The sequence below is a fragment of the Typopeltis vanoorti genome, chromosome 14, assembly GCF_054136105.1.
Source record: "Typopeltis vanoorti isolate ZY-2024b chromosome 14, IOZ_Tvanoo_1.0, whole genome shotgun sequence".
In the NCBI taxonomy this organism is placed as follows: Eukaryota; Metazoa; Arthropoda; class Arachnida; order Uropygi; family Thelyphonidae; genus Typopeltis; species Typopeltis vanoorti.
The window spans coordinates 42966435-42991072 of record NC_143562.1 but is presented as its reverse complement, the minus strand read 5'-3'; the positions used below and the strand labels follow the sequence as shown (position 1 = coordinate 42991072).

General features: G+C 37.1%; 1 protein-coding gene across 1 annotated transcript in view; it reads left to right on the top strand.

The window, feature by feature from the left end:
- Positions 1–24638, top strand: part of LOC150099409 (tolloid-like protein 2) — a 781663-nt gene that overhangs the window by 449817 nt on the left and 307208 nt on the right. The window contains exon 7 of the mRNA XM_090403893.1: positions 8811–8852. Within this exon, the coding sequence (XP_090260019.1) occupies positions 8811–8852 (42 nt within the window). The remainder of the gene's footprint in view (positions 1–8810; positions 8853–24638) is intronic.

Genomic DNA, 24638 nt, shown 5'->3' with positions numbered 1-24638 from the left:
AGTGCCTCTGTAGTGCAATTGGAAGAATGACAGTACGTTGCATGCACCCTTTGATTGGAGAAGGCCTAAGTTCGATTCACATCATAATGAGAGGAATCTTTATATGTTTTTTTTTTTTTTTTTCCTTCCAATTGAAGGTGAGTTAGCCATTCTAATATGGCAGTAGTAGGATTTTTCATCCTGCATACAGACAAATCAGCCTTGAGAACACACGCAGTTTACAGACAAAAATACTAGTGGTGGTGGGCAATAGTTGGTGTTGGTATAAGTGATGTTGGTAGTAGCAGTTCACTGTAGTTGATGGATTAAGTAGTGGAGACAGAGCTGTAGAGTAGGTGTCCTCCCTATAGACAGAATCATAGCATCTGAGAGAAAGTGTTTGGGAGATTGCAAGAGAGTGATTATTTGTTAAGCAGATTTCCATCTACTGGATACATCAGCAATTCTTGGAGAAGTTTTTAGATACACCTAACCCAGATGTGAAAACAATATTCTAAGATTAGATGGATTTTGGAATTCTGAATGTTTAAAAGTTGCGCAGTAAAAATGTAGCCTATTACTCTCAAAAAACATGGAAGAAAGAAGAGAAACTTTTTGGGTTTTGGGAGACTGAGGAGGTTATGAATGTGATATGTTTATATGTGAAATTCAACCCAAAAGAGAAAAATTAATCTCATCTAAAGATTGGAACATTATCAAAAGTAGGAATAAAGTTACTTCTTTTTTTAAAGAAATCAAACAGAATGCTTAAGATCTTGCAGCTTGAATCATTTGAGTATTTTTCTTGAATGAAGAAGAGGAACTGGAGTATATGTAATAAGTAAAATTATAGATTAATTTGAGGTTACCAAGAAAGTCACTTCTCACACACAATTTTTCTTCAAATGAATGTGGAAAGATGGCGAGAGAATTTATTTGAGCTTCACAATGGGAGGATGGGAAACAATTACTTCTACTGAACTGAACTCATTCAAACTCGCCATTAAAAATGGCCAGTTTGAATAAATGCAAGTCTAACTCAACTGGCTCACTCACTCGTTTTATGTACAGCAATATTTGTGAAGCCTATCTACTTTAGCTTTTTTTTTTAAATCTTATTAACCTGCATGTTGCTTTTTTTTGACCACCCCCAGAATCTAATAAGTAATGCATTCTTCTTCTTATTTTTATTAACATCAGACCATGATGTAGTTAGACTCATTGCAGGAGGTCCACACTTTCATGCAAAGAGATCATCTAACCATGCCTTAAACCCATTCACAATTTCTGCACTCACCAACCAGTCTCCATGCAAAAAACCTGCGCCTCACTCCCTTGCTTACATTCTCCTTATACAGGCTTCCAGAAATAGCCTCTTGTTCTACCTTTGTCTCCCTGTACTCTGTGAAAAATCTTCTCCACTCAATCTGGTAATAGTTCCTCACCAACTTATCATTGATATCCGCTCTCCTTCTTTTATGCACAAGGCTTTGCAAGTTGCTCAATTCCTGTATAACTTGATATCAGATATCAGTAGTTTCTTCAAATTGAATGTTTCTGTTTGTTATTATATAATCCATTGTGGATAAATTTTCTAAGGTTTTCCAAGAATTTTCCAGCAACTCTTTCTACAGCAAACACTGTAGTGAACTCAGTATTGCAGACTATTTAAAGTCCTAGTCTCAGCCTTAATATCAAATAGATAGTAAATGCTACTAATATATTAAGGGGCCAAAAGAATAGTCACCAAACTATTCCTTTGGCCCCTTACTAGAATTGAATGCAGATGTTATGCAGGTGAATTTAGTTGTTGCTATAGGTCAGGGAGTTCCACAGATGAACTTGAAGACATGCATCACCAAATTAACACATTGAGTACAGGTCAAGTGATTATTATGAGGGACTTCAACTAAGGAGATATAGACTGGAAGAAAGAAAGATCACATGACAGGAAGGAAATAGAATTTATATACCTACTAAGAGATAATTACTTAAGGCAGTATATGATGGAGGAGGACTAGGGGCAGGAGAGTATTGGACCTGGTCATAGGATCAGAAAAACTATCCATAACTAAGGTGACTACATTCCCTCCAATTGGTGAAAGACCATGCAGTCCTGATTTGGGAGAAAAAACATGAGGAATATTCTGTCAAGAAGGAATGTACAGTATGTGGAACTATAAGGCAGGTGATCATAACGAGCTTAGAAAGAAGCTTAAATCTGTGTGATGGCATAAAACACAGCAGGATAAGGATGTTAGTAGTGAATGGGATATACTTAAGGGTCATCTAGAGGAAGCAATATTAAATTATATACCTAAGGTATGGAGGGTTAATCAGACAGAAGTTAGATGGATTAGTGATATCATTAAGCATGAGCTGCAAAAGAAGAAAATGCTGTAGAGGGTATATAAAGAGAAAGGTGACCATCAAACTCATGAACAGGGTTCAAGGTTCAAGCAAGAAAGGTGACCAGCATGACAAGGAAGGAAAAATTAGATTATGAGAAAAATCTAGCCAAGCAGGCCAAAGGAAATCCCAAAGATTTCTTTCATTATGTGGCAAATAAGAGGATGAATGACTATAGAAGATTAACCTTAATGAGTGATGATGGTCACTAGGAGACAGAAGCAGATAAAATAGTTGAGTTACTGAGTGACCACCACTCTGCAAGGCTTTATCATCCTAGAGAGGTTACTGCTTTAACATATTGCAGAATCTCAATGTAAATACAGATGTGGGATTAGATGGGATACCAGCTAGGTATCCCATCAGTTTTGCAAGAATGTGCAATGGAACTGGCAATGCCTCTGCCTAGGCTCTTTAAGTCTCAGCACTGGTAGAGCTCCAAGGGAGTGGAAAGAAGGTAAAATAATTCCCTTGTATAAGGGAGGTTCTCAAATTATAGACCAATCAGTATATCAGGAGTGGTGGTAAAAGTACTAGAAAAATTGGTAAAAAAGAGAATTCAAAAATGGATGGATAAAAATGTAATACTGTACAAGGGTCAACGTGGCTTTGTAAAGGGTCGGTCATGACTGGGTAATTTACTAACTTCCAAGGGAGTGGAAAGAAGGTAAAATAATTCCCTTGTATAAGGGAGGTTCTCAAATTATAGACCAATCAGTATATCAGGAGTGGTGGTAAAAGTACTAGAAAAATTGGTAAAAAAGAAAATTCAAAAATGGGTGGACAAAAATGTAATACTGTACAAGGGTCAATGTGGCTTTGTAAAGGGTTGGTCATGACTGGGTAATTTACTAACTTTTTACAATAGAGTAACAGCTGAGTTGAATAAAGGAAATGGCTATACGATGATTTTACTGGATTTTGCAAAGGCATTTGACAGAATATCACATGGACTCTGTTACGCAAATTAGAACAAATTGGGATAGGCATTGTACTGGTTAAATAACATGAATAAGAAGGTGGATAATAAGTTTTGAATAAGAGAGTGGCTGCTGGACAGATATCAAAAAGTGGTATATGGAGGGACAGAATCGAGTTGAAAAAAGTGACTGGTGGTATGCTGCAAGGTTCAGTGCTTGGACCATTGCTGTTTAATTTGTACATAAATAATATAGGAAATAACCTGAAAGAATACAGTTGTTTGCTGATGATGCAAAATTAGGTAGAGAAATAGTTAATCAAGGCGATGTGAAGAACTTGCATGACGATTTAAATAGGCTGTCATTATGGGCAAAAGTTGTTGGAAGTTTTTTCACTTGGTTATACTATAAACTGAAGATACCAATAAATTATATGCTTGGTTTAATCCTTTATTATTGTTTCAAAGACTGTAGATTATGTAACAAAACAGTCAGTAAGGTGTATAACAATAACGAAGATAGTGATATTAAAAAAAAAGTGTATATGTAAATAGGTTGTATAATAATAAGCTATGATATTGATATTGAAAGAAAAAAAAATTATGTACATTTATATTTAAAAATATCACTGTACTCTACATTTGTACTGAACAGAAAATGTAATAGTATACTTTATTGTATATATGTAAATACTCTGTATGATGATAAATAAAATGTTATTACAGTTCCAAAAAAAAAAAACGTCGAAACATAAGCTGTAATCTTTAAAATAAAAAAAAATTTAAAAAACTCTCCACGAAGTCGACAGACTCATGTGGAGGGACAGAATCGAGCTGAAAACAGGTGACTAGTCATATGCCTCAAGATTCAGTGCTTGGACCATTGCTGTTTAATTTGTACATAAATAATATAAGAAATAACCTGAAAGGATATATTCAGTTGTTTGCTGATGATGCAAAATTAGGTAGAGAAATAGTTAATCAAGGCGATGTGGAGAACTTGCAGGATGATTTAAATAGGCTGTCAGTATGGGCAAAAGTTATTGAAGTTTTTTTACTTGGTTATACTATAAACTAAAGATATCAAGAAATTATATACTTGGTTTAATCCTTTATTATTATTATTACACTCTCCATGAAGTCGACAGACTCATCGTGGGAGATTCATTCAACTGACAACATATTTATCTTATAGAATCTTAAAATCCTTAACACTCCTTGCATTAACAACATATTCTGGTAATGTATTCCATGCACTGACAGTTCTCCATGTAAAAAATCTACTCCTCACACCCTTCTTCACCACACTTTTACACAGCTTCCAGGAATGATCTCTGGTTCTTCCTCTCGCACCTTCTACTTTTTTATAATCCCCTCTGAATTAATCTGATGAAGTCCTCTCACTATCTTAAACATCTGTCATATAACCTCTCTTCCACCTATCCACCAAACTCTGCAATCCACATTTCTTCAGTCTTTCTCCATAGCCAGCATTCCAAACTCCTGATACAAAACTACTTAGTCACTCATCTCTGGATCCAGATGGATGATGGATGATGCAAAACTGGGGAGAGCAATGCAGACTCAAGCAGATGTTATGATCTTACAGGAGGACTTGAATAGATTGCATGGGTGGGCAGGTAAGCAGAACTGTCAGTTCTATGTTGCAAAGTGTAAGGTTGTGAGATTTGGTAAGCAGCAATGGGATGCAAAGTATACACAGTGGGGAAACTGTAAAGGAAGTAGAGCAGATTAGAGATCTGAGAGTGGTGGTGGACAAGCACCTGAAATTCAGGAGTATCAGAGAGTTGTGTATAGTGGAGCAATATCAAAGACCTGGAAGGTTACGTGGGGTTCCACAGGGCTCAGTACTGGGACCTGTATTGTTTATATAGGTCCCAGTATATAGGAACCTTTATATCAGTGACATTGTCCGTGGACTGCAAGGGGATATTTGGTTGTTTGCAGATGATGCGAAGCTGGGAAGGGTTATTAGTAATAGTGCAGATGTGGTAGCCCTGCAAGAGGATTTGAAAAAGCTAGATAGATGGGCCATTGAATGGAGGTGTCAGTTTAATGCAGCAAAATGTAAGGTCTTCAGGTTTGGGACACATCGATGGGATGCTGCATCCTCTATTGGAGGAGTTAAACTGGAGGAAGTAGTGGAGACAAGAGATCTGGGGTTGTTGATTGATAGAAACCTGAAATTTAGGGGACATATTGCAAAGGTAGTGAAGGTAAGACAGAGGATTGCTGTAATAATGAGAAAGACACTGACCTACAGAGATAAAAGGGTTATCATTCCGTTGTATAAGTCTCTGATCAGACCACACTTAGACTATTGTTCTCTGATTTGGTCCCCAGGATTTGAAGGGGATAAATTAACTGTGGAAAGGGTACAAAGGCAGATAACAAAGATGGTGTCGGGATTGTACAATGTTAGTTATGAGGATCAGCTGAGGGAGTGTGGACTGCAGAGTTTGGTGGATAGAAGAAGGAGAGGTGATACGATTGAGACTTTTAAACTGTTGAGAGGTGGTTACAGAGTTGACACTGAGGAGTTCTTTCGCTTGGTTGAACAGCAGGAAGGAGTCATGACAAGGGGGCCATTCCTGGAAGTTACAAAAAGGAAACTGTGAGAAAGAGGGTAAGGAGTGGTTTCTTTGCATGGAGGGTGGTTGAACCATGGAATGCATTGCCTGATATAGTGGTGAGAACGAGAATGGTCAATGAGTTTAAGGAGTGGTATGATAGACTTTGTTTCTCCTAGGAGTGACCTCCCTCGATGAGTCTTGATAGACTTTTGTTTCTTAGAAAGGACCTCCACAATGAGTCTTTTGACTCCATGGAGGCCTGAATAATAATAATAAATAAACCATTTGACAATTGTATTCCTGTTCAGCACAAGGTCGTATTTCAAGAAGGCATCTGTATCATCATTCTAAGGTAGTTTCACTATATGATGGTAAAGTAATTAAATAGGAAAATAAATATACAAGAATTACAGAGTGGAAATTAATATTATTTACAGATATTTAGTCAGTGTTGAAACTATTCAGAAAAACTAAAATAAAGAGCCAAAGGCTTCATTTCGGTGATGCAAAATTATATAAATTAAGTGGATATTAAATCCAACATCATTTCAAACCCGAATACAGAAACTACAAAAGTTTGTTGCAGAAACTATAAAAGTTTCGTGCAAAAATTGACCAGAGAGCTTGTGGGTGTATTCCCACAAGCTCTCTGGTCAATTTTCGCACAAAATGTTTCTAGTTTCTGTATTCGGCTTTGAAATGATGTTGGATTTAATATCCACTTAATTTATATGATATTCAGAAAAAGACATACAATAATTATGATTTCTGAAACAACTTTCCTATTGATTATATTTTTATTCTTGCTATTTTGTTTCTAATCTATATAAATTTATTCTTTAATACATTTCTTGGTTCTTCACTTTCTGCATTATTCCAGTCTTTTACTGTTTTTGGCTACAGTAGTCCCCTCTTATATGCAGGTGATATGTTACAAGACCTCCTCTTCCAATATCTGAAACTTAGATAGTATTGGATATATACTATGTTTCTTCCTATACATACATACCTATGATCAAGTTTCATTTAAAAATTAGGCACAATGAGAGATTAACAACAATAGCTAATGTAATAAAATAGAACAGTTATAAAAATATACTGCAATAAAAGTTATATGAATGTGAATGGAATTTTAGCTCACCATACGTTTTTTATTATTTATTTATTATTTTATAAAGTCAAGAACCTTCACCTTTTCACTTAAAGGAAGCACTTAACTTTTTCTCTTTGGCATATCTGAATTAACAGCATCACTACTCTTGCGTTTTGAGACCATTATTAAGTAAAATAAGGGTCACTTGAACACAAGCACTGCAATATACCGCGACAGTCGATCTGATAACCGAGAAACTACTCAGAATGGCATGTAATTTAAAACTTATTAAACATTGTTTTCTGTAATTTTCCATTTAATATTTTCAGACAGCTACTAAGTGACTAATGGGCAAGTAGCATATATGGTACGGTGTGGATACGCGGACAAAGGGGTGATTCACATCCAGGCCAGACGGTATGAAATTTCATCGCATTACTGAGAACAGCACACGATTTAGAAATTATAAATTGTTTATTTCTGGAATTTTCCATTTAATATTTTCAGACTAGGGTTTGACTGCACTTAACAGAAACTGCAGATTAGGGGGACTATGGTACAGAAAAATCCTTTACATGATTATTATTACTTGATACTTCCAGGGAGTCTGAGACTAATCGAGGGAGGGCACTTGCTCTACAACTCTCCATCTCCACCACTCAGTCATCTAATTACAGCAATTCGCATCATCTACACCAACGCCATCTACTTTCCACCACGACCACTACTATTTTCACAGATAATCACAAACATACATACCCATGGCGGGATTCTAATCTGTAGCCTTTTTGGCTGGAGAGCGGATATGCTAACCACTCAGCCAACCAGGCCAGCATGATTAAAGTAATTCATTTCTCAAGTCTTCAAATTGTTATTTTTCCTTCAGAGAATGTTAGTGTATGTTTACATTTCAATGTATCTTGCAAAAAAAAATACACTTTAATTTGTACTTTTAAAAATTGTCTTAGATTGATTATCCTTGCATGTTTGGTTAGGATAGCTCTATTTGTACTAAGCTTTGCTGTTCAAAATAGTAGCATAGCTGTTATTTTCATTTTGCTTTAATTTATTCATTTATTATTTGAAAATAGTAGAGTGGATTATCAACATATCATTTGCTAATGACCACTGGTACAATGATTGTTACTTTTGATAGAACTGCTGCCTAAATTTAGAAAAAATATATTGTATACTTGAAACCTAGATAAATAAAATTCCATAAAGAAATTTTGATGAATACAGTATATTAATATAGGCCTTCATAGCTTAGTCAGTTTTAGCAAAGTCCTTTAGTTGGAAAGACATGGGTTCAAATTCCATCTTAGGCACAAAGAACCTTAATCAGGGCTTTTCATTTGAAAGTGAGTTAACTAGTCTGATATGAAGGTAGCAGGTCATTTCATCCTGCTGCAAGGCAAACGGGCTAGGAGAACATAAGACTTGATCACCTTGTTTTAAAATTATGCTTGTGAAAGCCAATTTGAGCAGATCGTGTATGTACCTTAAGGGACTAAGTATAATAAATTATTATCATTATTATTATGCTATTTAGTATAGTAATAATAATTACTAAAAATAAATTATAGTAATAATAATAATAATAATAATATTATTATTATTATTATTACTATTATTATTAATATGTAAAACATATTAAGATTGATAAATGACATGATTTATAAAGTTATTCAAATAAAACAATTGTTCCATTCTTAATATGAATTAGTAATTATTTTATTTAAATTTCTTTATATATATTTTAATTAGCCTATTTACTTATCTGATGATTAATGTTTATATCACATATTTGTAATAGACTTCATAATAAAGAATGATGGAGAGCACATAAGAGGAACAGGTATGATTTAATTATCAAAATATAACTTTTTATAAAAGTTTTTTACCTTGGATTTATTTGGGTTTATTATACGTTAAAGATACTAAGAAATTATATACTTGGTTTTTAATCCTTTTCCCAAGGAAGCAAAACAATGTTTTGTACAAGAACTATATTCACGTCTGAGCTAGTTGTATATGTTTGAGTCATTAACCTTTGTATACAAGTAGCTCAGACGTGAATATAGTTCTTGTGTAAAACATTGTTTTGCTTCCTTAGGAAAAGGATTTAAAACCAAGCATATAATTTCTTAGTATCTTCAATGTATAACCTTTTATATTTTTAATATAGAAATTTCCTGCAACGTTGTTTCATGTCACCCCTCATTTAAAACAATATCAAAAGATAACAAGGCATCTTTGGGTGATTGAGCTAAATTAGATCTTACAAATATAAAATGTTTAATATATATTAAAAGAGTAATTAAAATAACATACATGTTTATGTATTTTTAAACTGTAGGAATGACAAGATATTCTCAGCCAAACTTGAGTGAGCAGAAAATGTATGATGACAGAAAAGTGTTAAGAATGAAGCTCAGTTATTATTATTATTATTATTATTATTATTATTATTATTATTATTATTACCACCCCAAGACCTCAATGAGTCAAAGACTCATCTGGGAGGTCCTTACGCACACACATTTCATCATACCGTATCTTAAACACACTCAAACTCCTTGCAAACGCCAAACTCTCAGGTAAAGCGTTGAAAGTTTATTTTTCACTTGGTTAGAGTATAATAAATTTAGTTTAATCCTTTATCCAAGTGTGAGCAAACAAAGTTTGCACCTGAAAGTATCTTCAGGACTGGGGTAAGGTGATACAACACCAGGGCAACTCGTTGCAAAGGTGTAGCAAGCTACCAACACTCCTGTCTCAGTATTGGTAGTTGGTAGCTTGCTACCAACTACCAATACTGTGCTACAAATACCAATGCTCCCAGTGTTGGTATCTTGCTACACCTTTGCAACGAGTTGCCCTGGTGTTGTATCACCTTACCCCAGTCCTGAAGATACTTTCAGGCACAAACTTTGTTGGCTCACACTTGGATAAAGGATTAAACTAAATTTATTATACTCTAACCAAGTGAAAAATAAACTTTCAACATCTTTCTCTAAATCCAGAGTAATTTATTAAAAAAGGGTGGCACACCATTTGGCAACTCCTATAGGTAGAGATGACCTGCGAATGCTTCTGCCTGATATCTCAGCTTGGGCCTGGCTCCCACTGAAGAGACCTTTTTCAGCGGCCCTGAGAGAAAGCTCCATGTTCCAGTCCTTCTTCAAACCTGTTCCAGGATTCCAGCAACAGTTTAGGAGAACCGAAAAGAGAGCTCTGATTGAAGTCCTGCCTTGGTAAGATTCCTTTGTGGTGTTTTTTTTTTAGGCCTATACACGGCATTCCGCTATTTTATAGGAATAGACTATCCTTGGAAAGTCTTCTTCCTTTCTTTCGTTAAATAATGTCTTCGGTTTTACCGAGGGTAAGAACCCTCGGGTTCAAAATAGATACTGGTATTCACCAGAGGACGTTTGCGAGGGCTATTATTGACTGCGTCGGGGCAGACAATATTTCCGGTTTCACCCCTTATGGGGGGGGGAAGGTTTCAAGTTGTATGCAAAGACGCTGCTACTAGAGAAAAACTTCTGAAAGGAGTCGAGTGCGAGGCAAAAATTTTTCAACCCTTTGTGGTAGGAAGCTTTGTCAAAAGAGTAAGAATAGATCGTTTTCCGCTTGAATACTTAGAAGAAGGCAATGACATCATAACTAAAGTCTTCTCGAAATGGGGAGCTGTTCGAGATATCGAAGTTGGCACGGACGCTGAGATCCCACAATGGAAATCTGGTGAAGTCACCTTTTCCGTCATGATGAAGGCGGAAATTCCGAATTTCGTCAGGATAGGATCGGCCAGGGTAATGGTGAGTTACCCGGGAGTAAAGAAGCAATGCTTTAGATGCAGCGCCCTCACTCATCTAGGGGCCCAGTGCCCGAAGTTAATATGCAAGAACTGCCTAACAGCGGGCCATACAGTAGCACAGTGCCAGTCAGCATGCCTAAAATGCGGCATTAACGGCCATAAGGTGGACACCTGTCCGGACAGAAACCTGGCCGAAAAATTGGGAGGCAGTATTATGCCCAACACGGAAGCAACAGCCAAAAATGTCATTGGCGCAGAACAGAATGAGTTCCCTACCCTGAAAGTCGCGCATGAGGGAACAACAAGAAAGAATCATGCCGCCACGTCTGAAACACTGCCGAATACACCAATAGAGAAACCTACAAGCAGGAAAGACAAAAGGCAGAAAGAACCAGCCACCGAGCAAACCGCCACTACAAATGTAGCAACCGAAAATAACCAGCAGCACCAACAAAATGGAACTATCACTGCAGTCACAATAGACGAAGACACAGAGGCAGTAGATATGGAAATCAACAATGCAGAAAGCACACAAAAGAGGCCAGCCAGCCCTGGAAAAGTAAATATAAAAAAACCAAAACCAGCTGAAGTTGGAAAAATAAAGTCAACTTCAGAACCCACAAAGTTCCCTCACGCAAAGGCCAATGCACCTATATTGCATCTCTTAAAAGATTTCCCCGAGGAGGAGGCGAGACTACGAAAAGCAATAGAAACATTCGGAGACATTCAACTGATACTCACAGGACAAAACGGGCCAAGAGTCATCAGTGCAGAATGGAACGACATGTTTGTCGATAATATAGATGAAATCACTCCTGAAAAGATCATTGGTCTTATCGATGCAGAGGACGACGTGGGACTAGCACTGCACAGAGGCCTCTACTTGCTAAACCACGTCCGTGGAGACAAATTAGCAGATCTCATCATTAAAACCCACAACAATAGACAGCAGGAGGATTTAAACCTCACCTAACAAGTCGGTCGACTCCTAGTATCGATCTGCCAGAGGGGGGGGAAAAAATCTGGTTTGTTTTTTCTTCTTTTTGTCCTCTTTCAGATTAGAATTTTTGTTGTAAAAAAGGTCTATGTCTATCCACACAGGAGGGGGGTATCCTGAGAACCTGGGCTGCGAAGGCTTACACCGAGGCGGTGCAGCTCCTTGTGGGCTGCATCACCCAGGCCAGGCTCTGCCCCCGCTCTTCTCAGTATTAAACTGGTCATTCCGGTTGAAATTTCAGAATTTTCCTAGTTTCTTACAAAGTGTTATATGTAATTTTAAAGGCTATTTACCAGTTCCTCTTTTTCATGTGGTGCTTCTTTCATTTGTTTTTCCCCACTTTCCTCGGGCAGACACCTGAAGAGGTGACTGACCGGGGAAAGCTGAAAAGAACGGATGGAGGGAGATAATGTCGGAGATCTGCTTGGTGCTGGCATTTAAGTCAGGCCAAGTAGATCGACTGAGGCCTCTTTTAACTATCTACTGCTATCCACTCTATCTTTCTCCTCCTCTCTCACTATCAAGCTGACTCTCAGCACAACTTTTTTTAAATCTAAAGAGGCCAGTGATGAAAGGCATGAACTCCCATTCGACCTCAACAAAGGTCGAAACTAGTCTGGGTAGTGGCCCTTCCCTTAATGCATAACATTAGACATATCTGCAAGGAGATGTGTTTTGCATTAAAGGAGATACCGAGACAGGAGTGTTGGTAACTTGCTACACCTTTGCAACGAGTTGCCCTGGTGTTGTATCACCTTACCCTAGTCCTGAAGATACTTTCAGGCGCAAACTTTGTTTGCTCACACTTGGATAAAGGATTAAACTAAATTTATTATACTCAGGCAAGGCATTCCAATCATTCAGAACTCTGCACAAACCTGCCTCTCACTCCCCTACTCACACCCTCTTATATCTCCCCTCTTCCTCCTGTCCACCAGACTGTAAATTACATCTTCTCAATCTTTCCTCATACTCGACATTCCAGAGGTCAGAAACTACCTTAATCAGTCGCCTTTGGACCCTTTCCAACATCTCTTCATCCTTCTGAAAACCCAGCGACCAAATCTTTGATTAGGCCACAATTGTGTGGCCTAATCAAAGCCTTATACAATGGAACAAGAATCTCCCTACTTCTACACGTCAGTGTCCTCAGTATCATTCCCAGAAGCCTTTGTGTTGTCTTCACAGTTTTGGTGATGTGTCCCCTAAATTTTAGATCCTTATCCACTATCATCCTCAAATCTCTTATTTCCTCTACCTCCAACAATATATTCTCACCAAGCATAAATTCTGCATCCCATCTTTGTTTTCCAAATTTTAAAACCTTACATTTTGCAACATTGAAGTCACATCCCCATTTCCGTGCCCAATCACTCAATTTATTCAAGTCTTCTTGTAAGGCCACAACATCTTCACTACTCTTTATGGTTCGACCCAACTTTGCATCATCTGCAAACAACTGAATATCTTCATTCAAATCTTTGCCAATATCATTAATATAAAAGTTAAACAATAATGGCCCTAAAACAGATCCCCCTAAGGCACTCCACTAGTGACTTTCCTTTTTCTCGATATCGCACCCACATACACAACTTGTTGACACCTATCAGATAGCCAGTCTCCAATCCAATGCACTAATCTAATATCCAAACCCATCTGCTCTAGTTTGACTGTCAACTTATCATGAGGTACTCTATCAAAAGCCTTTGCGAAATCCAAGAATATTACTGTGTATCCTTCTCCTCTGTCCAAGGAAGCAGTCACTTTATTGTAATAAGTAAGTAGATTACTAAAACATGACCTCCCTTTACCATTCTTATTTACCCAACTCTGGATCCTAGTTCTCACAAGCTTCTCCAACAACTTAACACAGCACCTGACACACAGATAGGCCTATAGTTTGATCACCTCCTTTATGAAGTGGCACAATCTTGCCCTCCTCCCACTACTTAGGAACTTGACCAAGTGCAAGACTCATATTAAAAAAATATGTCAAGGCAGGTGTCAACTCCCTGGCACATTCCTTCAGAATATGTGATGATATATTATCAAGTCCCACAGCCTTATTTACATCTAGTTTGCTCAACTCCCCATACACCTCTTGCTCATTTACAGTCAGTCTCTCTCTCTCATTTTCCCATCATCAACTGCTCTCAATCTCTCTATGAAGTCACATTCACAAGATTGAAAGATCTTTATGAACTGCTCATTAAGTATCTCCACCACACATTCTGCGACAGCTGTCTTTATATCATTTTCTTCAATCAAGGTCATCCTTCCATAATCATTCTTTCTTTTGCTGTCTAAATATCAAAAGAACTCCTTAGGATTCTTTTTGGCTTCATTAGCTAACTGCTGTTCATACCTCTCTTTAGCTACCTTCACCAACCAAGTCACCCGACTTGCCTGGTCATTGTAATCTTCATGGAATTGGTTATTTCCACTTCTCTTATGCTGTCTCCATAATGCCCTTTTTCTTTTTATCTCATGCTTAAACTCTTTATTCATCCATCTCACACCTACCTTATTTAACCTTCTCACCCTTGGAATACATTTAGACATTGCATCTACTAGATAGTTTTTGAAAATCCCCCAAGCTGCATTGATCTCTTTTCCAGCTAACTCCTCATTCCATTCTTCACCCGCAAGCTGTCTCCTGAGCTCTTCATAATCACCCCCCCCCTTGTAGTTCCACATATACCTATAGACATGTATATTCAATTGCTGAGAATGAAACATGAATAAAACCAATAAAAAAAGAAAGTATTGAACTAAATGGACATAGATTTTGGACGATTAAGAATTAAATTATGAAAAAAAAAAAAAAACTTGTAAATCAAATACAGGACAGCAAACTGATGGTATGCTGGCTGTTTTGTGGGGAATCATTGTCAGATGATAAATGGTGCAAAACTGAATGTGAGCTTACTTCATTGTTTAAGAGTATGCATTAAGCGTGGTTTTGTTTGTTCAAGAGTAATAGGGAATTTCCATGAAACAGCCATCACACCATCATGTTGATGGTCCTGTATCTACTGTACTCCACCCCCCCCCCTTCCCATTTTTTTTTTTTTTGTTCTTTAATTTTTAATTTTCAAAATTTTTTTAGTTTTCTTAATTTTAATTCTTATTCTTTCAAAATCTGTACTCCATTTGGTTCATCATATTTTTTGTTTGCTGGTTTTGTGCATATTTCATTTTTGGCTCTTATTTATACATATTTAAGTTTCCAAAAAACTTAAGTAAGTCAGCTTGTGCTCTTAGAGAATACAGAGACAAATGTAAGGAAGCTAAACACTGTGTAAAACTAGCTAAACAAAAGTAATGGGATGATTTTGGTAAGAACATAGAAAATAAATATCAAGAAGGTGGCAAGATATTCTAGAGGTTGTTAAAGAAGCTTAGAAATGGAAGAAAGAGTACTGTAAAAGGAATTAGAGATGAAAAAGGTGATATGAAAACTGGAGAAAAAGATATCCTTGAAGTATGGAGTAATTACTTCGAAAAATTGCTAAATGAAACTAGCAGTGATGACAGCACAGTTATAAAAAAAACACTGACCAGGCATACAATCAGGAATACATATCCATGCATGAAGTAGAAAAAGCCATCAAAAGTCTGAAATGTGGAAAGGCAGCTAGAGTAGATGATATCAGACCAGTAATGCTCAAGTATGGAGGTATAAAAATTTTACAGTGGCTACACTGCATTGTTCAGAGGGCCTGGACAGAAGGACAAATTCCAGATGATTGGAGTAGAGCTCTCATAGTACCCATATATAAAAAGGGAAATAAAACTGAATGTGAGAATTACAGAGGTATTTCTCTATTGTGTGTTCCTGGTAAGATTTATGCCAGTATACTTGAGAAACGGTTGAGAAGGATTGTGGAAGACAAGCTTGGTGAAGAACAAGCTGGATTCAGGCCAAATAGAGAATGTCAGGATCAGATATTCACTTTACGTCAAATAGTTGAAAAGTCATGGGAATATAACAAAGATCTGTATTTAAGTTTTGTGGATCTGGAAAAAGCATATGACAAGGTGCCAAGAGAGAGAAGCTATTAAAAATGCTTCAGTTGTATGGTGTCAGTGGATCATTATATCAAGCAATACTTAGTCTTTATTTAAGTTGTAAGTCAGCAGTTAGAATTGAAGGAAGTACAGGAAGATGGTTTTGTGTTAAATCTGGTGTGAGACAAGGATGTATATTATCCCCTCTGTTATTCATTATCTATATAGATCACATTATGAAGGAAAGTGGTATTAAACATGATATCAAAATTGGAGATGTTAATGTCAGCTCTTTGCTTTATGCAGATGATATTATACTCCTCAATAAATCCGCTACAAGTCTGCAAGATTCTCTGACTAAATTGAATAGCTATTGTAATAGATATGGTATGAAGGCCAGCAATAAAAAGACAAAGACAATGAAAATAGGCAGAATCATTGAAAATGTCAACTGTGTTGTGAATGGAGAACCTATAGAACAAGTAAAATATTTCAGCTACTTAGGCACGATTTTTAGTGAAGATGGTGAATTAAATATGGAAATAGAACCGAATCAATAAAGCTAGTATGGTAGGAAGTCAACTGAATAAATTTATATGGAATAAAAAAGAAATTAGTCAAAACACTAAATTAGCTGTATACAAGACAGTGTTCAAACCAATTTTAACTTATGGATCTGAGAGCTGGGTCAGAAATAAAACACTTGACCAAAGACTAGAGACCACAGATATGAGAGTCCTGAGAAAGATTAGGGGCATGAACAGATGGCATCAATGGCAATATCATATTAAAAATGAGGATATTAGGAAAGAACTTGAATTGTCAGCATCCAGTATGCATTAGCAGAGCTAATCTCAGGTGATATAGTCACTTAAGCAGAATGGAGGAGGAAAGATTAGCCAAACAAGTGTTCTCTGCCAGGTTGGCAGGAAAATGACCTAGAGGAAGACCAAGATATATGTAGATTAATATGGTAAAAAGTGCCTTAGAAGATAGAAATATAAGATCTTAAAATGTTGTAGCTTTGACAGGTAACAGATTGATTTGGCAGAAAATTGTAGGTAGGAAGTTAGTAATGATGTAAATTTTTCATGTAGTACTATCATATCCTGTACACCCCTTGAGGGTAAATTTCAGGAATTTGATGATGATGATGATGAAGTTTCCAAAATTGAGCTTTATTCAGAATTCCTTTCTCTTATCATATGTGCTCAGTCAAGTTTGGCTGCATCTTCTATAAATACACAACAGTATGTCTTTTTAATTACTCTTTTAATATAAATTAAACATTTTATATTAGTAGAATGTAATTTATCCTTTGGTTGCATTGTAGAGTAGCTCCATCATCGAATAAGCCATGCTATTTTTTATATTCTTTTGTATTTGCCAAAAACTATTTCTTTTATTTTCTTAAGCTGACAGTCACTTTTAAAACTCTTCAAGCTTTAAAAGCGAACTATTTACCTGATAGAAAATGATAATGGATATTTATTATCCTTTTTCTTAATAATTTTTCCTGCAGTTTATTTAATAATTCTCAATGCTATATAGAGCAGCGCTTTTAAACTTTTTTGAGACTGATGAGCCCCACATAAAATTTATTTTTTTCACAGAACCCCTATAAAAATTTTCATAAAAAATTAGCATAAGAAATTATTACAATGAACTGTCATTCCATGAAAAATATTTTAATCAACAAAATATGATACATAATATACCTTCTCTAGAAATATTTTCCATTTTGTTGAAAGTTTTTTTTTATTTTTAACATCTAATACAAGTTATAATTATCTGTATACTCTTGGTAACCCCTACAAAAGTTTTTGCTGAACTTCAGAGTCCATGTAACACAGTTGGAGCAGCACTGCCATAGAAGGCATCCTGCATAACTCCTAGACTTAATCTTATCATTACTACTACTTTGTGGCATCTCCATGTAGTCTGGAGACTCACTGTGGGAGACATAAATTAATCATTATTCACACAAACCCTGTTATACCTCTACTTGAATCCATTTACCATCAAGGAACCCACAACCAGTTCTGGCAATCTATTCTACTCACTCTCCATGCAAAATATCTGATCCACACACCCCAACTAACCACCTCTTACACATCTTCCACAGACGGCCCCTAGTATTCTGACTATATGTCATATATTGAAAATTTCACCTGCATCATCTCCACAAAGTCCCCCTAATATAAAAGTTTTTACAATGTCTCACTCTCCTCCACCCATCAACAAAAAATTATAGCCCTCAACCCATCATCTCTCAATCCTCTCCAACCCCCCCCCCCCCCCTCCCAGTCCCAAAGAACCCATGTGACCAAATCTGTGCATAGTATTCAAGATGTGGCCAAATCATAGCCCTACAGAGGACAACAACCTCTGCATCCTTATACTAAATTAGCATATTTTTCAACATCCAAGTAATCATTAGCAAGCTATTTTACCAGCTTCTGCAATATACCCTTCGAACCTCAACTCCCTATCCACCACTACATCCCCAAGTCTCCAGCGTCATCAATTTCCTGCAATCCAATACCATCAATATGATACACCATATGCAGCCCTCTCAACTTGATGTGTACACCCTTACATTTTGCAGCATTAAATCGACAATCATTATCCCTTGCTCACAATGCCAATTTATCCAAATAATCCTACAGAACATCTACATCACCTTTATCAACTACTGCTCTCTCCAGTTTTGTATCACCAGCAAGCAACTGAACATTCCCTCTCAAATCTTTCCCTATGTCACTGATATACAAATCAAAGAATAGTAGCCCTAGTACTGAACCCCAAGGCACTCACTCCACCATTCACCATCATTGGTTTGGGACACATTGATGGGACGCTGCATACGCTATTGGAGGAGATATACTGGAGGAAATAGGGAAGACAAGAGATCTGGGTTTGATGATCGATAGAAACCTGACATTCAAGGGACATATTACAAAGGTGGTGAAGGTAACACAAAGGATTGCTGCAATAATGAGAAGGCCACTGACCTGCAGAGATAAAAGAGTTATCATTCCGTTGTATAAGACCTTGATCAGACCACACTAAGACTATTGTTCTCAGATTTGGTCCCCAGGATTTGAAGGGGATAAATTAACTGTGGAAAGGGTACAGAGGCGGATAACAAAGACAGTTTCAGGACTGTACAATGTTAGTAATGAGAATCGGCTGAGGAAATGTGGACTGCAGAGTTTAGTAGATAGAAGAAGGAGAGGTGATATGATTGAGACTTTTAAACTGTTGAGAGGTGATTACAGGGTTGACACTGGGGAGTTCTTTCATTTGGTTGAACAGTGGGAAGGAGTGATGACAAGGGGCCATCCCTGGAAGTTACGAAAGGAAACTGTGAGCAAGAGGGTAAGGAGTGGTTTCTTTGCCTGGAGAGTGGTTGGTGATTATAATAGTCTTAGATATCAAGTTGGGGCAGTTTCATGGAGGGCAGAATTGGAAGGCCAGGATATCATTAGTGTATGGGAAATTGTGAAGGAATTTTTGTTAGCAGCAATAGTCAGCTGCATTCCATGAGTGAAGAATTGGACACAATTTGGTGTAAAGTGGAAGACAAACAATATCAAAGAGGAACTGCAGTTGAAAAAGAGATTATGGAAGAGATATAAGGAGAGGGGTGGACAGCAGATGCATGAAGAATGTAAGGCTCAGGCGAGGAGAGTGACTAGTATGGTGAAGAAGGCAAAACTGGAATATGAGAAGAGATTGGCATTAAGATCCAAAGAAAATCCTAGGGAATTTTTTAGCTATGTGACCAGTAGGAGGAGAAATGATTCTGGAAGATTGACATTGTGGGATAAAAATGGGAATAGAGTGACTGATGCAGAGGACATAGTGGAGTTGTTCAATAAACACTTTATTGGAGTATTTCATCCTGGAGAAGTAAGTTTTAATACTAGAGGGATAGAGCAGGTTCGAGGTTTAGAGGCGCAAGAGGAGAGTGTGTTCCAAATACTGAGTACTCTGGATGTCAGTAAAGCTGTGGGACTGGATGCTATTTCACTACACAGGTTTTAAGAGAATGTGCTGAAGAACTGACAACATTGACCTGGCTTTTCGATGAAAGTCTGACTATGGGAAAGGTACCCAAGGAATGGAAGGAAGATAAGATAGTGCCATTGCCTAAGGGCAGTAGCAGACTGGATGTGTCTAACTATAGGCCAGTTTGTGTTTCATCAATTGTTGTAAAGATCTTGGAGAAATTAGTGAGGGACCATATACAGTGTTGGGCAGGTGAGGGTAATGCTGTCTGTGAGAGTCAACGTGGATTTGTTAAGGGGCACTCTTGCTTTAGTAATATGATTGCCTTTTATAATAAAGTGACAAGAGCAGTTGATGAAGGAAAGGCATGCACTGCCATTTTTTGGGGGATGATTTTGCAAAGTCATTTAACAGGGTGCCACAAGATAAGCTGATATTTATATTGCAGCATATTGGTTTACGTGTTGGGTTAATCAACTGGATTCAGGATTGGCTCTCTGATTGGTATCAGAGAATTTTGTATGGTGTGGCAATATCATGCAGGCAGAAGGTTACAAGCAGAATTCCACAGGGCTCAGTACTGGGACCTATATTGTTTAACCTTTATATCAATGACATTGTCAATGGATTGCAGGGGGATATTCAGTTGTTTGCAGATGATGTGAAGCTAGGAAGGGTTATTAGTAATAGTGTAGATGTTCCAGCCCTGCAAGAGTATTTGAATAAACTATACAGAAGGGCAAATGAATGGGGGTATCGGTTTAATGTAGCACAATGTAAAGTCTTGCAGTTTGGGATACATCAATTGGAGGCTGCATACTCAATTGGAGGAGCTGTACTAGAGGAAGTAGGGGGAGACTAGAGATCTGGGGGTGATGATTGATAGAAAACTGAAATTCAGGGAGCATATTACAAAGGTGGTGAAGGTATTCCAGAGGATTGCTGCAATACCAAGAAGGATGCTGATCTGCAGAGATAAAAGAGTTATCATTCCATTGTATAAGACCCTGATCAGACCACACTTAGACTATTGTTCTCAAATTTGGTCACTAGGATTTGAAGGGGATAAATTAAGTGTGGAAATGGTACAGAGGCGGATTACAAAGATGGTTTCATGACTGTACAATGTTAGTTATGAGGATCAGCTGAAGGAATGTGGACTGCAGAGTTTGGTGGATAGAATAAGGAGAGGTGATATGATTGAGACTTTTAAACTGTTGAGAGGTATTTACAGGATTGACACTGGGGAGTTCTTTTGCCTGGTGGAACAGCAGGAAGGAGTGCTGACAAAGGGCCATCCCTGGAAGTTGCAAAAGGAAGCTGTGAGCAAGAGGGTGAGGAGTGGTTTCTTTACATGGAGAGGGGTTGAACCGTGGAATGCATTGCCTGATGAGTGGTGAGAGCAAGAACAATCAAGGAGTTGTATGATAGACTTTGTGTTTCCTGTGAAGGACCTCCCACGAAGAATCTTTTGACTCCATGGTAGCCTAAATAATAATTATAATAAGCTGGAGGATTATAATAAGCATGAGGATAACAACATGACATATGTTGTTGGTTGCTGCTATAGGTTCAACAGCGAATGTAGATCACATGTATCAACAAAATGGCGTGATGTGTGCAATATAACTAATTATTGTGAGGAACTTCATCTTTACGGACATAAATTAAAAGATGGAAGGAAAAGAATTTAAACAGCTGCTTAAGGGACAGTTACCTCAGAAAAGACTTCGGTTTATGACTGCTAGATCTATTTAGTGATGGTATCATGGAACCTGTCACTTAGGTTCTCAAGAATTTCCAGAAACAAGTCTTAATTTTAAATTTCCAAATTTCTGGGAATAGTAGAAACCAATTTCAGTTACTTTATTGTAGTTATCCCTAACAAGAGTAAAATGTATGAGGATTGGTTACAGTATTTAAAAGAAAAATGCAAAAAAAAAGCAAGACAGCTCATTATCATATTGTTCCAAAACACTGAAGTGCAGAGGATCATCATCAAAGAAAAATATGGGCTTCATTGTCATCTTGAGCCTATTAATGGGATGATATGCAAATACCATCCACTTCAAAAAAATAAAGCATATTATTTCAATTTAAATAGTTTTAATGGAACATGTGTACTAGACATACTTAAAAACTTTCACAGCTTATACATGTAACAAAAAAAACTTTATACCAAAACACCAGTATATTTCATCCAACATTACATGGATATTATCAGGATGGCAGATCATTAACTACACTCAGAATCAGTCAGTAATGAGTCATGAAGCTTGATGTACTAACTTGTGTCTTGATTGCAACTGAAGTATATGATTATACTGTTCAAGTTCAAAGAAACAATTCCAAAAGTTGCATAAATAAAAAATAATTTAAAATAATTATTAATGTAACAAAACTTTTATAGCAATTAATAGTGATCACTTTCCAAAACTTATGGATTGGCATACAATCTGTAGTTCAGTTGGGCAATTTTGTAGCACTTCACATTTCAAGGAAAAGACAACCAAATTTGAACTTGCTAGATTGAAGAAGTATTTTTTTTACAGAGAACTGTGCATAGTGTTAATAGCATGAGAAGGAAGGCCAGACTTGTTGGATTCCAAAAATGTAATATAGTCTTGATGTTCTTCAGTTCTAATCAAGGCAGAATGGCCAGTCTATTCAAAATAGCAAAGATGATATGAGCAGGGTACCTGATAAGGAAAGAGGTGGTAATGTATCCTCTCTAAATGGTAAGAAAGAAGGCAGTTTCTGAGCTAGTTTAAAGGAAGTGTATAAATTGAATTTTTGCAAAGAATCCATGGCATTTGTTCAGATATTCCTTGAAGATATTGCAATTCTGTTCACATTGAACTGTGGTCTGGTGGAAGGATAATAATTATCAAAAAATTTTTGAATGGTAGTTTTGTTGTATCCATTACACATCAAGTTGCTTTTGACTGATAACTGATGTGGAAATGGAGGTGCTTAGGATATTGCAGAACTTTAATGCATATGTGGCAATGGGATTAGATGGAATATCAACCCATGTATTATGAGAATGTGTTAGGGAATTGGCAGCAACTCTGACCAAGATGTTTTAGTCCAAACTCTCGGAGAGGTGCAAAGGAAGTGGAAAAAGAATGAAATAATTTCATTCCATAAGGATGGCTTCAAGACAGATGATTACAGGCCAATCAGTATCTCAGGAGTCATAATTCTAGTATTGGAGAAAGGTACAATTCAGAAATGAGTGAATAGGAATGTGATACACTGCTGCAGAAAGCATAATTTTGTGAATAGTAATGGCCTTACAAGGGGATTTGAATAGATTGCATGAATGGGCAGGTATGTGGAAGTGTCAATTCAATGTTGCAAAGTGTAAGGTTTTGACATTTGGTTAGCAACGATGGGAAATGAAGTATACATTTGGTGGGGGAAACGTTAAAGGAAGTACAGGAGATGAGAGATCTAGGAGTGATGGTGAATAATGACCTGAAAGTCAGGGGCCATATTGCACAAGTTGTAAAGGCTTCACATCTGAATGATGCAGAGGATCCTGACGTGCAGAAATAGAGAGATTATGATGCTGTTGTGTAAGGCCCTTGATCAGGCCTCATATGGATTATTTTGCACAGATTTAGTCGCTGGGTGTTCATGGTGATGAGGATATGTTGGAAAGGGTCCAGAGAAGATTCACAAAGGTTGTCAGTGGTCTTTGGAATGTGGAGTACGAGGACAGATTGCGAGAATGTAAGTTGCAAAGCCTCGTGAATAGGAGGAAGGGGGGGTATGATTGAGTCATATAAGTTAGTCAGGGATTGTTATCAGGAATTGTTGACATGGAAGAGATTTTTCATAGAATGGGAGGGAAGGGGGGGAGACTAGGACAAGAGGCCATCACTGGAAACTGTATAAGGAAGATGTGAGCAGAGGAGTTAGGAGCAGGTTCTTTGCATGGAGAGTGGTTGGTGAGTGGAATGCATTGCCTCAGTGTGTTCTGAATGTAGACACATTGAAGCACGGTTGGATGAGCATTGTAAGCAATAGTGTTTACCTCCCATGAGAAGTCTCTGACTCCATGGAGGTCAGATTTTAATAATAATAATAATCTGCTCACCATTTATAATAAAGTGATAGCTTTCAGTTAGGTAAAGAAAATGACTACACAATGATATTACTTTACTTCACAGTGGCATTGACAGAATACTTTGTTACTTAAATCAGAGCAAATGGAGATGGATACGAATTTGCTGATATATAATAAGAGGATAGCTAATAGACAGACATCAAAGAGTAATTATATGAGGAATTGAATACAGGAGAAGGCTGATGATTGGTGATGCACCATAACATCACTGTTCCTAGGCACTGCTATATAATTGTATGTAACAATATAGGTAATGATTTAAGTTTGAAATTGCTAGTTCTTTGCTGATGCTAAACTGAAAAGAATATTAGTCAATGAAGATAACATAGCGATTCTGCAGGATTACTTAAAGAGACTGGCACATGTGGACAAAAGATAATAGCTACCAGTTTAGCATGTCAAAATTTAAGGGTATTTGTTCAAACCGGACTACAGAAAATTGTTCTGCTTTGTACTACTTTCTTCAAACTGGATTACAGAAAATTGAGAAGGCTGGAGATTTAGAAGTTATTGTAGACATGAAGTTTAGAGTACATACTGCGGAAATGGTACAAAAGCTCATCAGATTACTTAGATGTTGAAGAACACATAGACAAGTATGGTAGGAAGGTTAATATTCTTCTCCTTTATAAGGCTATAATAAGAATGTGTTACTGTGCACAGATTT